Genomic DNA, 14,519 nt, shown 5'->3' with positions numbered 1-14,519 from the left:
AGTCTGTCGTCAAAGTATTTCAGTATAATTGCCCCCAGAACTTTCTTACATGACTGTGTTCCCAAACAGCCGCCTCCGAAAGCATTGACCACATTTATTGTGTTTTGCCTGCTTGCTCAGAGGCACAAATAATTAATTATATATGAAAATTATTATATTCAGTAGCTTCTCCCACTTTTCTTAGTGATATTTAGTGCAAGTTTACCAGGAAGTGATGATTTTGTACTCCTTGACTCATTTGGAAATGGTGCTTATTCGCAAATGTTTTATGCGACATTCCAATTTTGCGCATAAGTTAAATTCGCAACTTTGGATGGAAACCCGGCCAGTGACTCACTTATAAGACATAGGAAGATCAAAACCTGCTGAAACAGTCACTTAGCAAATCAGAGAATGAATCTAAACAAATCCTTGTTAAATAATTTCAAATCGTGTGATGCATCCAAAATCCCCACCATTACAGTTCTATTGTGCTCAATGACAAAATAGAAAATTGCCCATCATTTTTGTACCACAGTTACATACCAGTTGTATCTTCCATTTGTAGTGTCCAGTTTATGGTTCATATTCTGAACACTAACTAATAGATTTCACTAATTTACTTTTAACAGATGTCCTCTCTGATTCTTCTCTTTCAGGCTCCAGATTCGTCCTGCTTCAGGGCAGCCAGCTGGACGCATCTGATTGGCTGAACCCTGCCCAGGTGCTGCTGTACTACCAGCAGAATGCCAGTGGCCCCTGGGTCAATGATCTGTGTGGCCGCCGTCTCTTGGACCCCTGTGAGCACCAGTGTGACCCAGATACAGGTACATCACCACCCTGACATGATTCTGTACTTCACACAATTCTGACACCAGAAGCAACACGCACTCTTAGGGACATACTTAAAAGGATAGTTCATCTACAAATGAAAATTCCATCATCATTTAGTCACCTTCATGTCTTTAAATCTTTTTTCCTCAGTGGAACACAAGAGCAGATATTTTGTAAAATGTCTTAGAGTTTTTATTTTTTCTGTCCATTCAATGAAAGTTAGTGGAGTCGAATGTTGTTTTAGACTGAACAAAAACAGTTCTGTCATGACAACTCTTGGAGTGATTGGCATGGTAATGTACATGACAATGTTAATGTATTTGGTCTTGGCAGAACAGTTTTGCTTCGCTGCTGCTGTTGCGGCAGGCCAAGTACAGAGACTTGCTACTGCCAATACATCCACAACATGCTTCTGTGAGCATGTAAGAAATACTGCTGCTGCACATATAACATGAATAACCCCCATAGCATACATGATGCTACACCCTGTAGCAGATCTATACAGGTGGAGCTGGGGAAGGTGGAGGGTTTCTGGAGTGCGCTGCAAACTGCTACCACAAACATACGCAAAGTATTTAAATGTTGAGCAGCGCGCTCATTGGTTACCAATACCGGAGAGATCAAATCAGCTGTGACATGTGATGAGGATGTCATTATGTTATACTGAGTTAGATCTATCAAACTACGCCATCTAGAGTTTCATACCAGAACACACAAGATATTTCGAACGTTTGTCTATACAATGTTTAGGACCACATTGACTTTCATTGTATGGACAAAAACAGTTTAAATATTCTTCACATTCTTCTTTTGTGTTCCACAGAAGAAAGAAAGTCATACTGGTTTAAAATGACATCAGAGTTTCATTTTTGGTTGAACTATCCCTTCAAACTGCACATTGGGATTTTTCTTTCATTAGTCTGCATCTTTGCCTAATTAATCATAAAATAATATTTTGTTCCACCCCTTCACCCAAGTGAATGAGTGCCCATCCCCTCCACTGTGTAAAATCAATGTGTTCATCGAATTGCAGTTGTAACACAGCTTCCTTTAAAGAGCAGGAAGGACAGGAGAGAGAGGCTTAGCTGTGATTCATCTGTCGTTTCATTTGCAGATTTCTCTGAAGGTGTCTCTCTTGAGTGAACAGTATTAAGTAATGAAAGCCTAATTGAGCGAGAGCTGTGAGGACAGTAATGCTTTGCAATGAATCTTTGTAATGTAAGACTTGGGCTTATACAGCTTGAGTGACCTGGATTTGAATTATTATTTCTTTCTTTTTTCTTTTTTTTCTCCTTTGCCTGGGATGTAAATTAGGCAAAGCACGGATCAAATGGAATGTTCAAAATTTAGGATATTCTGAGTCAGGGAACCATTAATATTCTAGATAATACTTGATTCGATTCTGGAATGTTTTGTATGTTAGCACTCCAAATGAACTTAAACCATTTTAGATCTAAGCAGTTTGTTTATAATGTGCTTTCTGAACGCAAAATGGTCCGGCTTCACTTTGTCTTCACTTTCATGTAATTTCAAATATATTTAGCTGTTACATTTCATTATACAAAGCTAATGTCAAGCATTTACCCTAATATGGTTTGTGAACCATTTTCCCCCATCACCATTTAAAGAAACAAAAGTCATGTGATTCATGACTAGTCAACACAGACCAGTGGCAGAATTGCACATAATCAGTTAGAACATATTGCGCGTAAGTTTGACTTGTTTTTCATATTGTAATTTGTCTGTTAGTGTGATTTCGTTTGCAAATCCTACAATTTTGTAAACGGTGATTAAAAGCAGGAAAATTAAATATTAATTATTGCATTTGCCGTTGCTAGGAAACGCTTATTTTGTTTACTGGGATGAGAGTTGCTGAAATCGCGTTTGGTCTCGTACTGTATCGTGTATCTTGTCAGTGTGTGCACTTGCTTGGCCATTTGTAGTTGATAAACAGGAAAGTGGGTTCAAGCGCCAGCAGAAGGCAGTGTAATGGAAGTGGTCTTTAAAAGAAGCAGTCTATCAGCGGAAGTTTAAAATCAGCTCGTAAGTGTATTTATTTGTCTCAGTGTTTAGCGCATTTGCCGTTGCTAGGAAACGCTTATTTTGTTTACTGGGATGAGAGCTGCTGAAATCGCGTTTGGTCTCGTACTGTATCGTGTATCTTGTCAGTGTGTGCACTTGCTTGGCCATTTGTAGTTGATAAACAGGAAAGTGGGTTCAAGCGCCAGCAGAAGGCAGTGTAATGGAAGTGGTCTTTAAGAGAAGCAGTCTATCAGCGGAAGTTTAAAATCAGCTCGTAAGTGTATTTACTTGTCTCAGTGTTTAGCGCATTTGCCGTTGCTAGGAAACGCTTATTTTGTTTACTGGGATGAGAGTTGCTGAAATCGCGTTTGGTCTCGTACTGTATCGTGTATCTTGTCAGTGTGTGCACTTGCTTGGCCATTTGTAGTTGATAAACAGGAAAGTGGGTTCAAGCGCCAGCAGAAGGCAGTGTAATGGAAGTGGTCTTTAAGAGAAGCAGTCTATCAGCGGAAGTTTAAAATCAGCTCGTAAGTGTATTTACTTGTCTCAGTGTTTAGCGCATTTGCCGTTGCTAGGAAACGCTTATTTTGTTTACTGGGATGAGAGTTGCTGAAATCGCGTTTGGTCTCGTACTGTATCGTGTATCTTGTCAGTGTGTGCACTTGCTTGGCCATTTGTAGTTGATAAACAGGAAAGTGGGTCCAGCTGAATTGAAATGATCATTTGTTGGATTGGTATAATAAAGGTTATTATACCGCGGCAGCGGTCGCGGCAGTCGTCGTGTGAAGCCCTCCTAGTGTGAAGACCAAAGAGTGTAAAGACCATCGACTCTACCGTGCGACTCCACCGGGCAGGGACACCGGCAAGGGATAGTAGTATCGCTTTTTATTTAATTTTTTCATTGATATGTTTATTATTGAAATGTTTTTGTTATATGCATGTGTCAATTTTATTTAATTTCTTTATTTTCTTAAATATGTGGGTAGATAGTATATAGAGTTGTAACTTTTTAGTTTTAGTTACTTTTTCTTATTTGTAAGTCGCTTTGGACAAAAGCGTCTGCTAAATGACAAAAGTAAAAAAGTAAAGAGTGTAAAGACCATCGACTCTACCGTGCGACTCCACCGGGCAGAGACACCGGCAAGGGATAGTAGTAGCTTTTTATTTAATTTTTTCATTGATATGTTTATTATTGAAATGTTTTCGTTATATGCATGTGTCAATTTTATTTAATTTCTTTATTTTCTTAAATATGTGGGTAGATAGTATATAGAGTTGTAACTTTTTAGTTTTAGTTACTTTTTCTTATTTGTAAGTCGCTTTGGACAAAAGAGTCTGCTAAATGACAAAAGTAAGTAAAGTAAAAAAGTAATTAAATTTAGTATTAATATATTTCATATTAAAATATTTATTATAGGAATTGTCACGTGTCGGTTTCCATTTAGCTCCGTTTTGTCCTTATTTGGTATTTCCTGTCCTTGTTTAGTTAATTATCATCCAGTTCACCTGTCTTGTATTAATCATGTTGTTTCCTCATTAGTTTGTGTTCTTTATAAGCCTGGAGTTCAGTAATCTTCTTCGTTGTGTCTTAAAGTTATGTTGATGTTGTATACATTGTTTTTGAACACCTTTATACCATTAAAAAGCCTGATTACACAGAACCACTCGTCTACCTGTACTCCTTGGGGACAACACATAACAGAATATATGTCTGACAGAGAAGATGGATGAACGAGCCCTGTTCATCAATATGGCTCACGCCAACCAAGAGCCTCTTGAATATGCACAGGCTTTTGTACCGCTCGCACTCACAAGCTCCCTTGAGGGAGACGTGCTCAAGATGCTGTTTCGGCTCGGGATTTCGTTCCATCAGCCACTGGAGCTCCCAGGCCCCTCCAATCTCAACTGGCAAGAGACGGTCATCCGGTGTTTGGAGAGTCTCCAATCCAGAGCCGGAATCCCGCCCGCGACAAAGCCCGTTTCGCCTGCGGCGATGATTGTGCCGCCACCCGTGGCGAAGATTGTGCCGCCGCCCACGGCAAAGATTGCGCCGCCTCCCACGGCGAAATTAACGCCGCCGTCCGCGGCTCTCCTTAGACCGCGGCCACCACAAGTTCACCGTCCGTGGCCAACGCAAGTCAGCCACCCATGGCCAACCCAAGCCTGCCAGCAGAGAATATGACAAGCCCGCCATCAGAAAATATGGCAAGCCCGCCGACAGAAGCTCCCTCCAAACCAGTGCCCGCTCCTCGTCAGCATTCCCCAGTGCCCGCTTCTCCAGGCCCAGTCCCTCCAGTACCCGCTTCTCCAGGGCCAGTCTCTCCAGTGCCCACTTCTCCAGGGCCAGTCCCCCCTGTGCAAGTGCTGACAGAACGCCCCCAGGAATCCGTGCTTTCCGAGCGACCTCCAGTGCCCGCTCCTCCAGAGTGCCCCACAGAGCCCGTTCCTCCTGAATGGCTCCCAGAGTGGAACTTCCACAAGAAATTTTTTTTTGGGGGGGGGCCATATAGTCACTGCCTGTGTGGCCGGGCCAAGGTCACGGAGCTCCCTGATCCGCCATGGCCTCCCGAAAAAATATGGCCATGGCTCCCTGAGTCTTCTGGCCCGCCATGGCCCCCCGAGTCCCCGGATCCATTTCTCCTGTCCCGCCATGGCCTCCCGAGTCACCGGATCCGCCATGGCTCCCTGAATCTCCTGTCCCGCCATGGCTCCCGCGTCCCCGGATCCGCCATGGCTCCTGGAGTCCCCTAACCCACCCTGGAGGCTTCCCTTGTCTCCTCCCTGTCCTGGCTCTGCTCCAACCTCTAGGGTGCCCGCCCCCCTTCCCCGATTTGAGGAGGAGGGCGATATGGATGAATACCTATACTCCTTGGGGACAACACGTAACAGGAATACAAAAACTGAGAGCCACAAGGTCTGCAGAGAGTTTGAGAGAAACAATAAATAGTTTAAAAGTTTGTTAAATATGTTAAGAGAGTTTATTGATTTTAACACATTAAACAAATTGCATACAGTCATGGCCAAAAATATCGGCACCCTTGGTAAATATGATCAAAGAAGGCTGTGAAAATTAATCTGCATTGTTAATCCTTTTGATCTTTTATTAAAACAATTCACAAAAATCTAACCTTTCATTGGTAATTAGAATTTAAAATGGGGGAAATATTATGAAATGTTTTAACACAATTATTGGCACCCCTAGAAATTCTTATGAGTAAAATATCTCTGAAGTATATTCCCATTCATATTCAGAATTTTGAGCACACAGGGTGATTATGAACATGAAATTGTCCAGCCATGGCTTCCTGTTTCACAGAAATATAAATAGTAGGGAAAACAAAGCCCAAATTCCCTTAATCATCCATCACAATGAGAAAAACCAAATAATATATTTCTGATGTGCAGCAAAAGATAATTGAGCTTCACAAATTAGTGAAGTGGCTTTAAGAAAAGAGCTAGAGCAGTAAAAATTCCCATTTCCACCATCAGGGCAATAATTAAGAATTTTAATCAACATAAAATGTTACGAAACTGTCTGGAAGAGGATGTGTGTCTATATCGTCCTAATGCATGATGAGAAGGAGAGTTTGAGTGGCTAAAGACTCTCCAAGGACCTCAGCTTGAGAATTGCAGAAAATAGTTGAGTCTCGGGGTCAGAAAACCTTAAAAAAATAGTCAAACAGCACCTACATCACCACATGTTGTTTGGGAGGGTTTCAAGAAAAATTCTCCTAGCTCATCCAAAAACAAACTCCAGCATATTCAGTTATCAGACACGACTGGACCTTCAAATGGGACTGGCTTCTATGGTCAGATGAAACTAAAAAATTGGCTTTTTAGCAGCAAACACTCAAGATGGGTTTGGTGAACACAGGGATAAAAAGTACCCCATGTGTGAAATATACTGCAGTTTTTTTTATGCTGTGGGCCTATATTTCTGCTGGAGGTCCTGGACATCTTGTTTAGACACATGGCATCATGGACATCTTCCAATCATACTATAATCCAAACTCAAACCTCAAAAACAACACACAAATTGGTCACTGAGCACAAAACCAAGCTTCTGCTATGGCCAATGAGTGGGGTGAACTGAAGAGTAGAAGCACCAACATGGAACTGGGAATCTGAGGGGTCTGGAGTGATTCTGGATGAAGGAATGGTCTCTGATCTCTTGTCAGGTGTTCTCTAACCTCATCAGGCATTATAGGAGAACATTTAGAGCTGTTAAATTGGCAAATGGTGGTTTCAAAAAATATTTAATAAAAGGGTGCCGTTAATTGTGGCCATGTGTATTAGAGAAAAAAAAAAATATTTTCATAATGATATTTCCAGCCATTTTAAATTATTCTTATCAAATGAAAGGTTAGTTTAGTGAATTAGTTTAGTGGAACCTTTAAAAGGATAGTTTAGTGAATTTGTTTAGTTAATTAGTTTATTAGTTTAGTTTAGTGAAAGGTTAGTAGATCAAAAATAGATCAAAATGTTTAACAATGCAGATTAAATTTCACAGCCTTCTTTTTAGGGTGCCAATATTTTTGACCATGGCTGTATACTATAGTGTTGAATTTAATGAGATGAATTGGGCTATTTTTTCCATTGGAAAAAAAATGCATATACTTTTAATTTCTTTGTATCAACTTTGGCTTGCTCACTGGGGTTTTGTAAGGCAATATTTGCTGTATAGAACAATATTATTGTAAAAATTGCCATATAAATAAATTTGAATTAAATTTAAAATTACATTTTAATCACATCTTTTGGTTTTAGTATAATGACAAATTCTGAAAACAAAACAGCTGCCTTTGTATTATAGGAAGGTCTTGTTATCATATTTGGAGGTCGTTGGCTTAATTAACACTGTTTTCCAATTGTTTTTTATTCTGTTTTATTGTTTAAAAAATTAAAATCTGCATTTTACCACTAAAGATTGCAACTTTGTAAACTGAGATTGATCTATTGAGTTTTACAGTTGTTCCAGTCAGGCAAAACATAGTCAACAGACACCCAGGTATATCGAAATGAATGGTAATACATTTGCTTTATAGCTGTTTCTCCGATCATCTGCCATAGGAATCAGTCCAATGTTATTATCATTTGTTGACAAGTTCCTCCTGTTTGCATCCATAATTCAAAAGAGGAGCTCCACTGGGCTTTGAAAAGTGAATCTTCCAACCCTAAATGAGTCAAAGTTGGACTGTTGGGAACTTGTCTTGCTTTCCTCACAAATTAAATCTAAAGGATGAGGCCTTGGTACTGCAACGGCTCAATAATTGCATTGTGCTTTTTCTAAGATGCATTCTTAATGAAATCCTCGGTGTGTGTGTGTGTGTGTGGGGGGGGGGCAGACTACGTGGCAGGGGGTATTCGTGGAAAATTGTCTCAAAGACCGTCTCAATCAAACGGGAGAGAGAGATACTGATGAAAGCGTGGATGGGGAGGCACAATAACCGGAGCTTTGAGCACTTTAAAAAAGATTGTGAATCAGAGGCGCGGAGGATGTGTAAAAGCCGAGATGAGAATCGGACTGATAGCAGGCCTCTCGGAGGCCCCGTTCACCTTCCTCATTCCCATCAGGCTTCAGGGGACATTTATTAAACAAGAACACATGATGTTTTGTCTCAGGCTACCTGATCCTTGCACTTTCGTTTTATTAATTTGACTGAATAATGGATCCACTACAGACTCTCTCTGTGGTTGCGGAAAGAGAGGAATTACTTGGGACTTAAAAACTTCATTAATAAGTAATTCTACACAGTCACTCTCTCTGTCTAAATCCAATAGTAGCAATATAAGTCAACAGTGTTTTGTATAGGGCACTGAAATCCAACATGTTGTACCTTGTTCGCATTTTCTTCAGTTAGGCCAGTTAGTATTCGTTAGATTGGACAAAGTTCTTGGAAAAAAATTGTTTTGGTTTTTACATGCTGAAATGCTGAAGAATAGTTGAACATGGAATGAATGAATATTTTTTATTGTTTATTTTACAACATTTGCTGAATTTGTACAAATGTATTTGTATTTCTAGACAAATAAATTGAATATAAAACAAATAAACAAAAAAACAAATAAACTGTCACACTATGCCCGGGAACACGGAAACACGGAGATCAGGAGACGAGGAATTCACAAACACGAGAATCTTTAATCCAACAAGGAGCATGGGAGGCACAGGACATCACAGGCAGGGAAGACAATGCAACGACCGACAAACATTCATAGAAGGACTGGGGCTTTTAAACATAGGATAATCAGGGAACTAAGGAGACACACCTGGGATCAAATTAACACAATTAACATGGGGAAACTGGGTCACACGGGGAGCAAAACACACACAAAACAGTCCACAATCCTGACATATCGCCCCCCTCCCGGAAGGTGCGTCCTCGCACCGTTGAAACATCCAAAGGGGAGGGGCGGGTGGGAACTAGGGAGGCGGCTCAGGAGGAGGACGGACATCCAGGAGGGGGCCGGCAGACAGAGACCAAGGAGGCAACGAAGGAGGGAGGAGCCAGGGAAGAGACAGGAGGGACCCGGAGCAGGAGGCGCTCAGCTGGACCCAGGCCATAGCCGTGAAGATGGCCCACGGTGGAGCCGACGGAGGGAGGAGCCATGGAGGAGGGATGGCCGCCGACTCCAGGGGGCCGACCAACAGCGGCGGAGCAGGTGGTGGAGGAGCCCGAGGCGGAGACGGAGAGCCAACGAGCCAGGGGGATGCCGAGGATCCGGGGGGACAGGGTGGAGCCGAGGGCTCTGGCGACCGAGGTGGAGGCGGAGACCCGGAGATCCGCGGCGAAGCCGGAACGACTGAGGACCAAGGTGGAGCTGGAGGGAGGAAGGAGCCCAACGGAGCCGGTGGGACGGAGCGACGAGGCGCAGCCAGAGGAGAGGAGTCCAGAGGCGATGGCGGGTCGACGCCCGACCAAGGCGGAGCCGGAGGGACGAGGGAGCCCGGTGGAGCTGGTGGATCGAGGGGTGACGGTGGAGGCGAGGGAGCTAGGAGCCGAGGTGGAGCCGCTGGGTCTACGGGCCGAGGCGGAGTCCAGGCCTCGGAGGCTGGAGGCGGAGTTGAGGGATACTCCAGCCCCGGCGACGCTGGAGTGGATCTGGCGAGATCATCCTCTGAAGAGACTGTGAGGGGCGATCCGTTTCTCGCCAGAATCCACTCCATAAAGGCGGCGAAATCCTCTCGAGGACCATCTTCGGACGACAGCACTCTGCACGCGATGTTCAGGCTTCCAAAGAAAGAATGAGCAGAGCGCGTCGTCCGGGTAGCTGGTGGTGTTCGCTAACAACAAGAACAGTCTTGTATGGTCCTCGAGAGATCGGTCCCCCTGCTCCAGCAGGAGAAGGAGGAATTCGGGCCGGAAAAAGGGATCCATCAGGGCACTACGGAAAAAAAACACTGGGAAAAAACAGAAAACAAAACGGAGGGTACAAACGGAGGTAACTGTTTTGGTCGGTCGTTCTGTCACACTATGCCCGGGAGCACGGAAACACGGAGATCAGGAGACGAGGAATTCACAAACACGAGAATCTTTAATCCAACAAGGAGCATGGGAGGCACAGGACATCACAGGCAGGGAAGACAATGCAACGACCGACAAACATTCATAGAAGGACTGGGGCTTTTAAACATAGGATAATCAGGGAACTAAGGAGACACACCTGGGATCAAATTAACACAATTAACATGGGGAAACTGGGTCACACGGGGAGCAAAACACACACAAAACAGTCCACAATCCTGACATGAACTGTGTAGAAAAATAGGATGTGGTGTCAAGTTAAATAAAATAAATATTTTCCAGATATTTTATCACATCTCAATCAAAATACATAGCTGCCTTTATATGTGTGGAAGTTTGTTATTTTAATTTTTTTTTGGGTTGGTTTAAAAATGCCAGTGCATGCCAACTATGAAACATATGACAGTATTATGTATATGAATAATTGCAGACACTGTGTGTGTGTGTGTGTGTGTTGGGGTTTCAAGATTCAAGATTTTTATTCGTCATATACACAATTATACACAGTATAACCAGCAGTGAAATGTAAGTCAGGTCCGCTCCAAGGACAGTGCAATTGTATAGAATACAAATATTAAGAAAAGGAAAAGTAGAAAAAAAAAAAAAAAAAAAAAGATAAAAAAATATATAAATATAAATGTGCAGGTCAGTATGTTGTTGACATAAATAGTAATATAACAGGAATGTGCAAAAAAGTTTTACAGGGGTATTTAAAAAGCAGCAAAATGAGGTAGAGAAAATTATGAATAGCTTATTGATATAGTGATATTTACATGGAGTCAAGTGATGTTATGACACAGAGTTAGAGTTTAGGAGCCTGATGGCCTGGGGGAAGAAGGCCATCCTCCTAAGTCTCTCAGTTTTTGCCATCAGGCTACGGAAGCGCTTACCAGATGGAAGCAAATTGAATAGAGGGTTACCAGGGTGATTTGAGTCCTTGATGATTTTGACAGCTCTATTTTTGCAGCGTTTGAGGTAGATGTCCTTCCGAGAGGGGAGAGCAGACCCTGAGATGCACTCAGCTAAGCGCAAAACTCTCTGTAGTGCTTTGCAGTCCTGATTGGAGCTGTTTCCATACCACACTGAGATGCAATGAGTCAATACACTTTCTATGGTCCCTGAATAGAAAGTTTTCAGGATTGCTGGTGAGACCCTGAATTTCCTCAGCTGTCGCAGATGGTACAGTCTTTGCCTGGCTTTCTTAACCTGTGTTTGGATGTGTGTAGTCCAAGTCAGGTTCTCAGAGATGTTTACACCGAGGTACTTGAAGCTACTCACCCTCTCCACAGGGGTCCCACTGATCATAAGAGGAGTGTAGGGCTGCTGCTGTCTCTTCCTAAAGTCCATGATCAGCTCTTTAGTTTTGCTCACATTCAGCAGTAACAATGATTGATGAAAACTCCCGGGGCAGATAAAATGGGTGGCAAATAATGGAAAGATGTTCCAGATGAGGCGAGCAGGAACACGACAGAATGGAGATATTCCTGGGATCACACCATTTCTTGTTAATCATGAAACACACTCCTCCACCCCTGGATTTACCGGCCTCTGCTGTTCTGTCCGTCCGAAAAACAGAGAAGTTATCACTTGGCATTACAGTAGTGTCCGGGACCGAGGACGAAAGCCACGTTTCTGACAAACAAAGGATGTTACAGTCCCTTATGTCCCATTGGAAACTAATCCTGGCTCTAAGATCATCCATCTTATTCTCCAAGGATTGGACATTTGCGAGCAGAATGCTCGGAAGAGGAGGACTGTGAGCCCTTTTCCTGAATCTATCTCGAATCCCATGGAAAACTGTATTTAGCTTGGCATAGTTGAATAATAACAGTTCTGTGCATGGAAATGACATACCGTGGCCCTCAAACACCATTGTTTCCTCCTCCTTATGTAAATCTTGTGAATGTAAAAGATTACGGAAATATAGGCGAACATAACAACGACTGTGACGTTACAGTCGGGATCACTAATATGTACGCCCCCAACATTTGCATATACCCGCCCATGTTGTAGGCCAGCTGAACCTACACAGCTGAATCATCAGAAGTTCTGCAGGTATTGTGAAGAAACAAGCGAGGACAACATCGGAAATGGCAGATCATGGAAATAAATGTTATGTTTCAGGCAGGGCCGTCTCTAGTGGGGGGAAAAGGGTGATAGAGTGCATAGGGCCCAGAGGTCTGAGGGGCCCGCGATCGCCTACTGGCCATCGGGACCACCGGGACATTCTATTCGAGAAGTGGGCTGATCGCCGAAACGAGGGAGACCTCCCCGATATTAGGAGCTGTTTTTAAATGACAGCGCATGCAAAACCGCAAAGTAGCGCTCTCCGATGCATCCGCCTGCTGCGCGTCAAAGCAGAGTCTCCCGCAAAGCTCTGGTGAACGTGCGCCGCGCTTCGTCCACGATTTATAAGAGATAAACAGCGCAAGTCTCTTGATCCATTCAGATGTGACACATAATTCTTATACAGTCATGTGATATGAGAACATTAAAGGTTCTGTAGTGATGCTGGCTGAAAACAGCAACGACAATGAGGCATGTTGGAAAACGGCATTAGGCTTGTCAATTCAGCACCATAGTAATTTAACTTGAAGTTATTAACAATGTTTACAATTTACAGTAATACAAATAAAACAATTTATTATAAATGTTACTGTTATTACATATTGGGGATTATTTTAATTTTAATAGAAGGTGTTTTGTAGTTTCTTCATGTTTAGTTTTTTACTACAAATTGTAAAGTTTATTATTACTTATTATTTATTTTAAAAACCATATAACCATGGTAATGCGGACCATGGTTTTACTTCTTGTGACCACCATCCTACTAATACTAGTCAGCTAAACTCGAACAAGAATTTCTATCTTTTTAGATGTTTAGCTCTAATTAATTATATTGAAGTAAAATGTTAATTCAATAAGGGCCTGATTAAAGATAAATATCAGTGTCTTATATAAAGGAGGTGTTTATTATTTACAGATAATAGAGTTCTTAAAGGGAGATTCACCCAAAAATGAACTTGATTTTGAGGGGGCCCATAACAAATTTGGTGCACAGGGCCCAGAATTCCTAACGACGGCCCTGGTTCAAGGCTGTGCAGGGGATATGAAGTGCAGGGATGGGTTGGTGTCTGTATTCAAAAAGGCACGGAAATCACATAACACGTTCTAATAAAATAATGCGAGCCACTAGAAAAAAGGGACATGGTTAGCTGCTAGCGGTAGCCTGTTACATTACAGTACATAAGATTTCACTTACCACATAAACAGAGTAAGGAGAGATGACTGAGGATGATGGCAAATGATTTACAGATCCTGAGCACCACTGACAAGCATCTGATCTTGTCAAATGTATGGTAAGTACTGGCTCCATAGTAAAAACGGAGTATGTGTTATCGCAAATCTTGAAAGTGAAAGTGAAACTAAAAAGCGACCGTGCATTTGAAAGCAGTTTCAATGTCCCGCATATTAATAGCGGCTCCCTGATGCCCGTATTTTATTTACAGTATAATTACCCAATGATATAACTGCGCGAGAAAGTATTGAAATATATATTTTCCCTGTGGAAAAAAATATATATATTTTTTTTAAATCCCTATTTTAAAATCCCCTTTCTCAAATTAGGCTGTTCTGAGATTCCTCTCAGAATGACATAGTTCTGCACCTCTCCCTGTCTTACCTTAGACCCGCCCTGAGTGAGCTGTCATCAGTCGCCATTGTGTCGACTCCTGTGCAGGGCAAGACAAGAACGTCTCCAATTAATCGATTGAAAGCTTCATCTACAGGAGGAGTACAGGCCTTTATCACAGTCCGCGTGTTATCACATCCGGCTCAGATTAGTAACGTAAAAGAATTTCCGCCTGCTTTATTGTCAACGGAGAGACGCAAGTTTTGAGAAGAAAATTAAACAAATTTAGTTTAGTTGAACAGTGACGCAATAAACATCAATGTTAAAACTGTGTATACCGATTCCATACCATGTATCATGTCATCCTTCATTTTAATGTGTAACATTAGCCTATATGAGCAACGCGACTTTCAGGGCTGCAAGTGTTGCCAGTCAGATTAATGAAGAGCATGCTGCTCAAGTTACTGCCTGAGGAATGCTCGGACTGATTTAATTTTATTTTGAATATTATTTTGTTAATTTTGAAT

The 14,519-nt window shown here is 42.2% G+C and overlaps 1 protein-coding gene across 1 annotated transcript in view; it reads left to right on the top strand.

Annotated features, from left to right (window-relative positions):
- astn1 (astrotactin 1) overlaps positions 1-14,519 on the top strand; it is a gene marked incomplete at both ends in the record, with an annotated part of 275,148 nt that overhangs the window by 88,378 nt on the left and 172,251 nt on the right. The window contains one exon of the mRNA XM_079434773.1: positions 639-806. Within this exon, the coding sequence (XP_079290899.1) occupies positions 639-806 (168 nt within the window). The remainder of the gene's footprint in view (positions 1-638; positions 807-14,519) is intronic.

This window comes from Barbus barbus (assembly GCF_936440315.1).
Source record: "Barbus barbus genome assembly, chromosome: 15".
NCBI classification, from domain to species: domain Eukaryota; kingdom Metazoa; phylum Chordata; class Actinopteri; order Cypriniformes; family Cyprinidae; genus Barbus; species Barbus barbus.
Note: the sequence above shows the minus strand (reverse complement) of the source record. Positions and strands in the feature narration are given on the sequence as shown.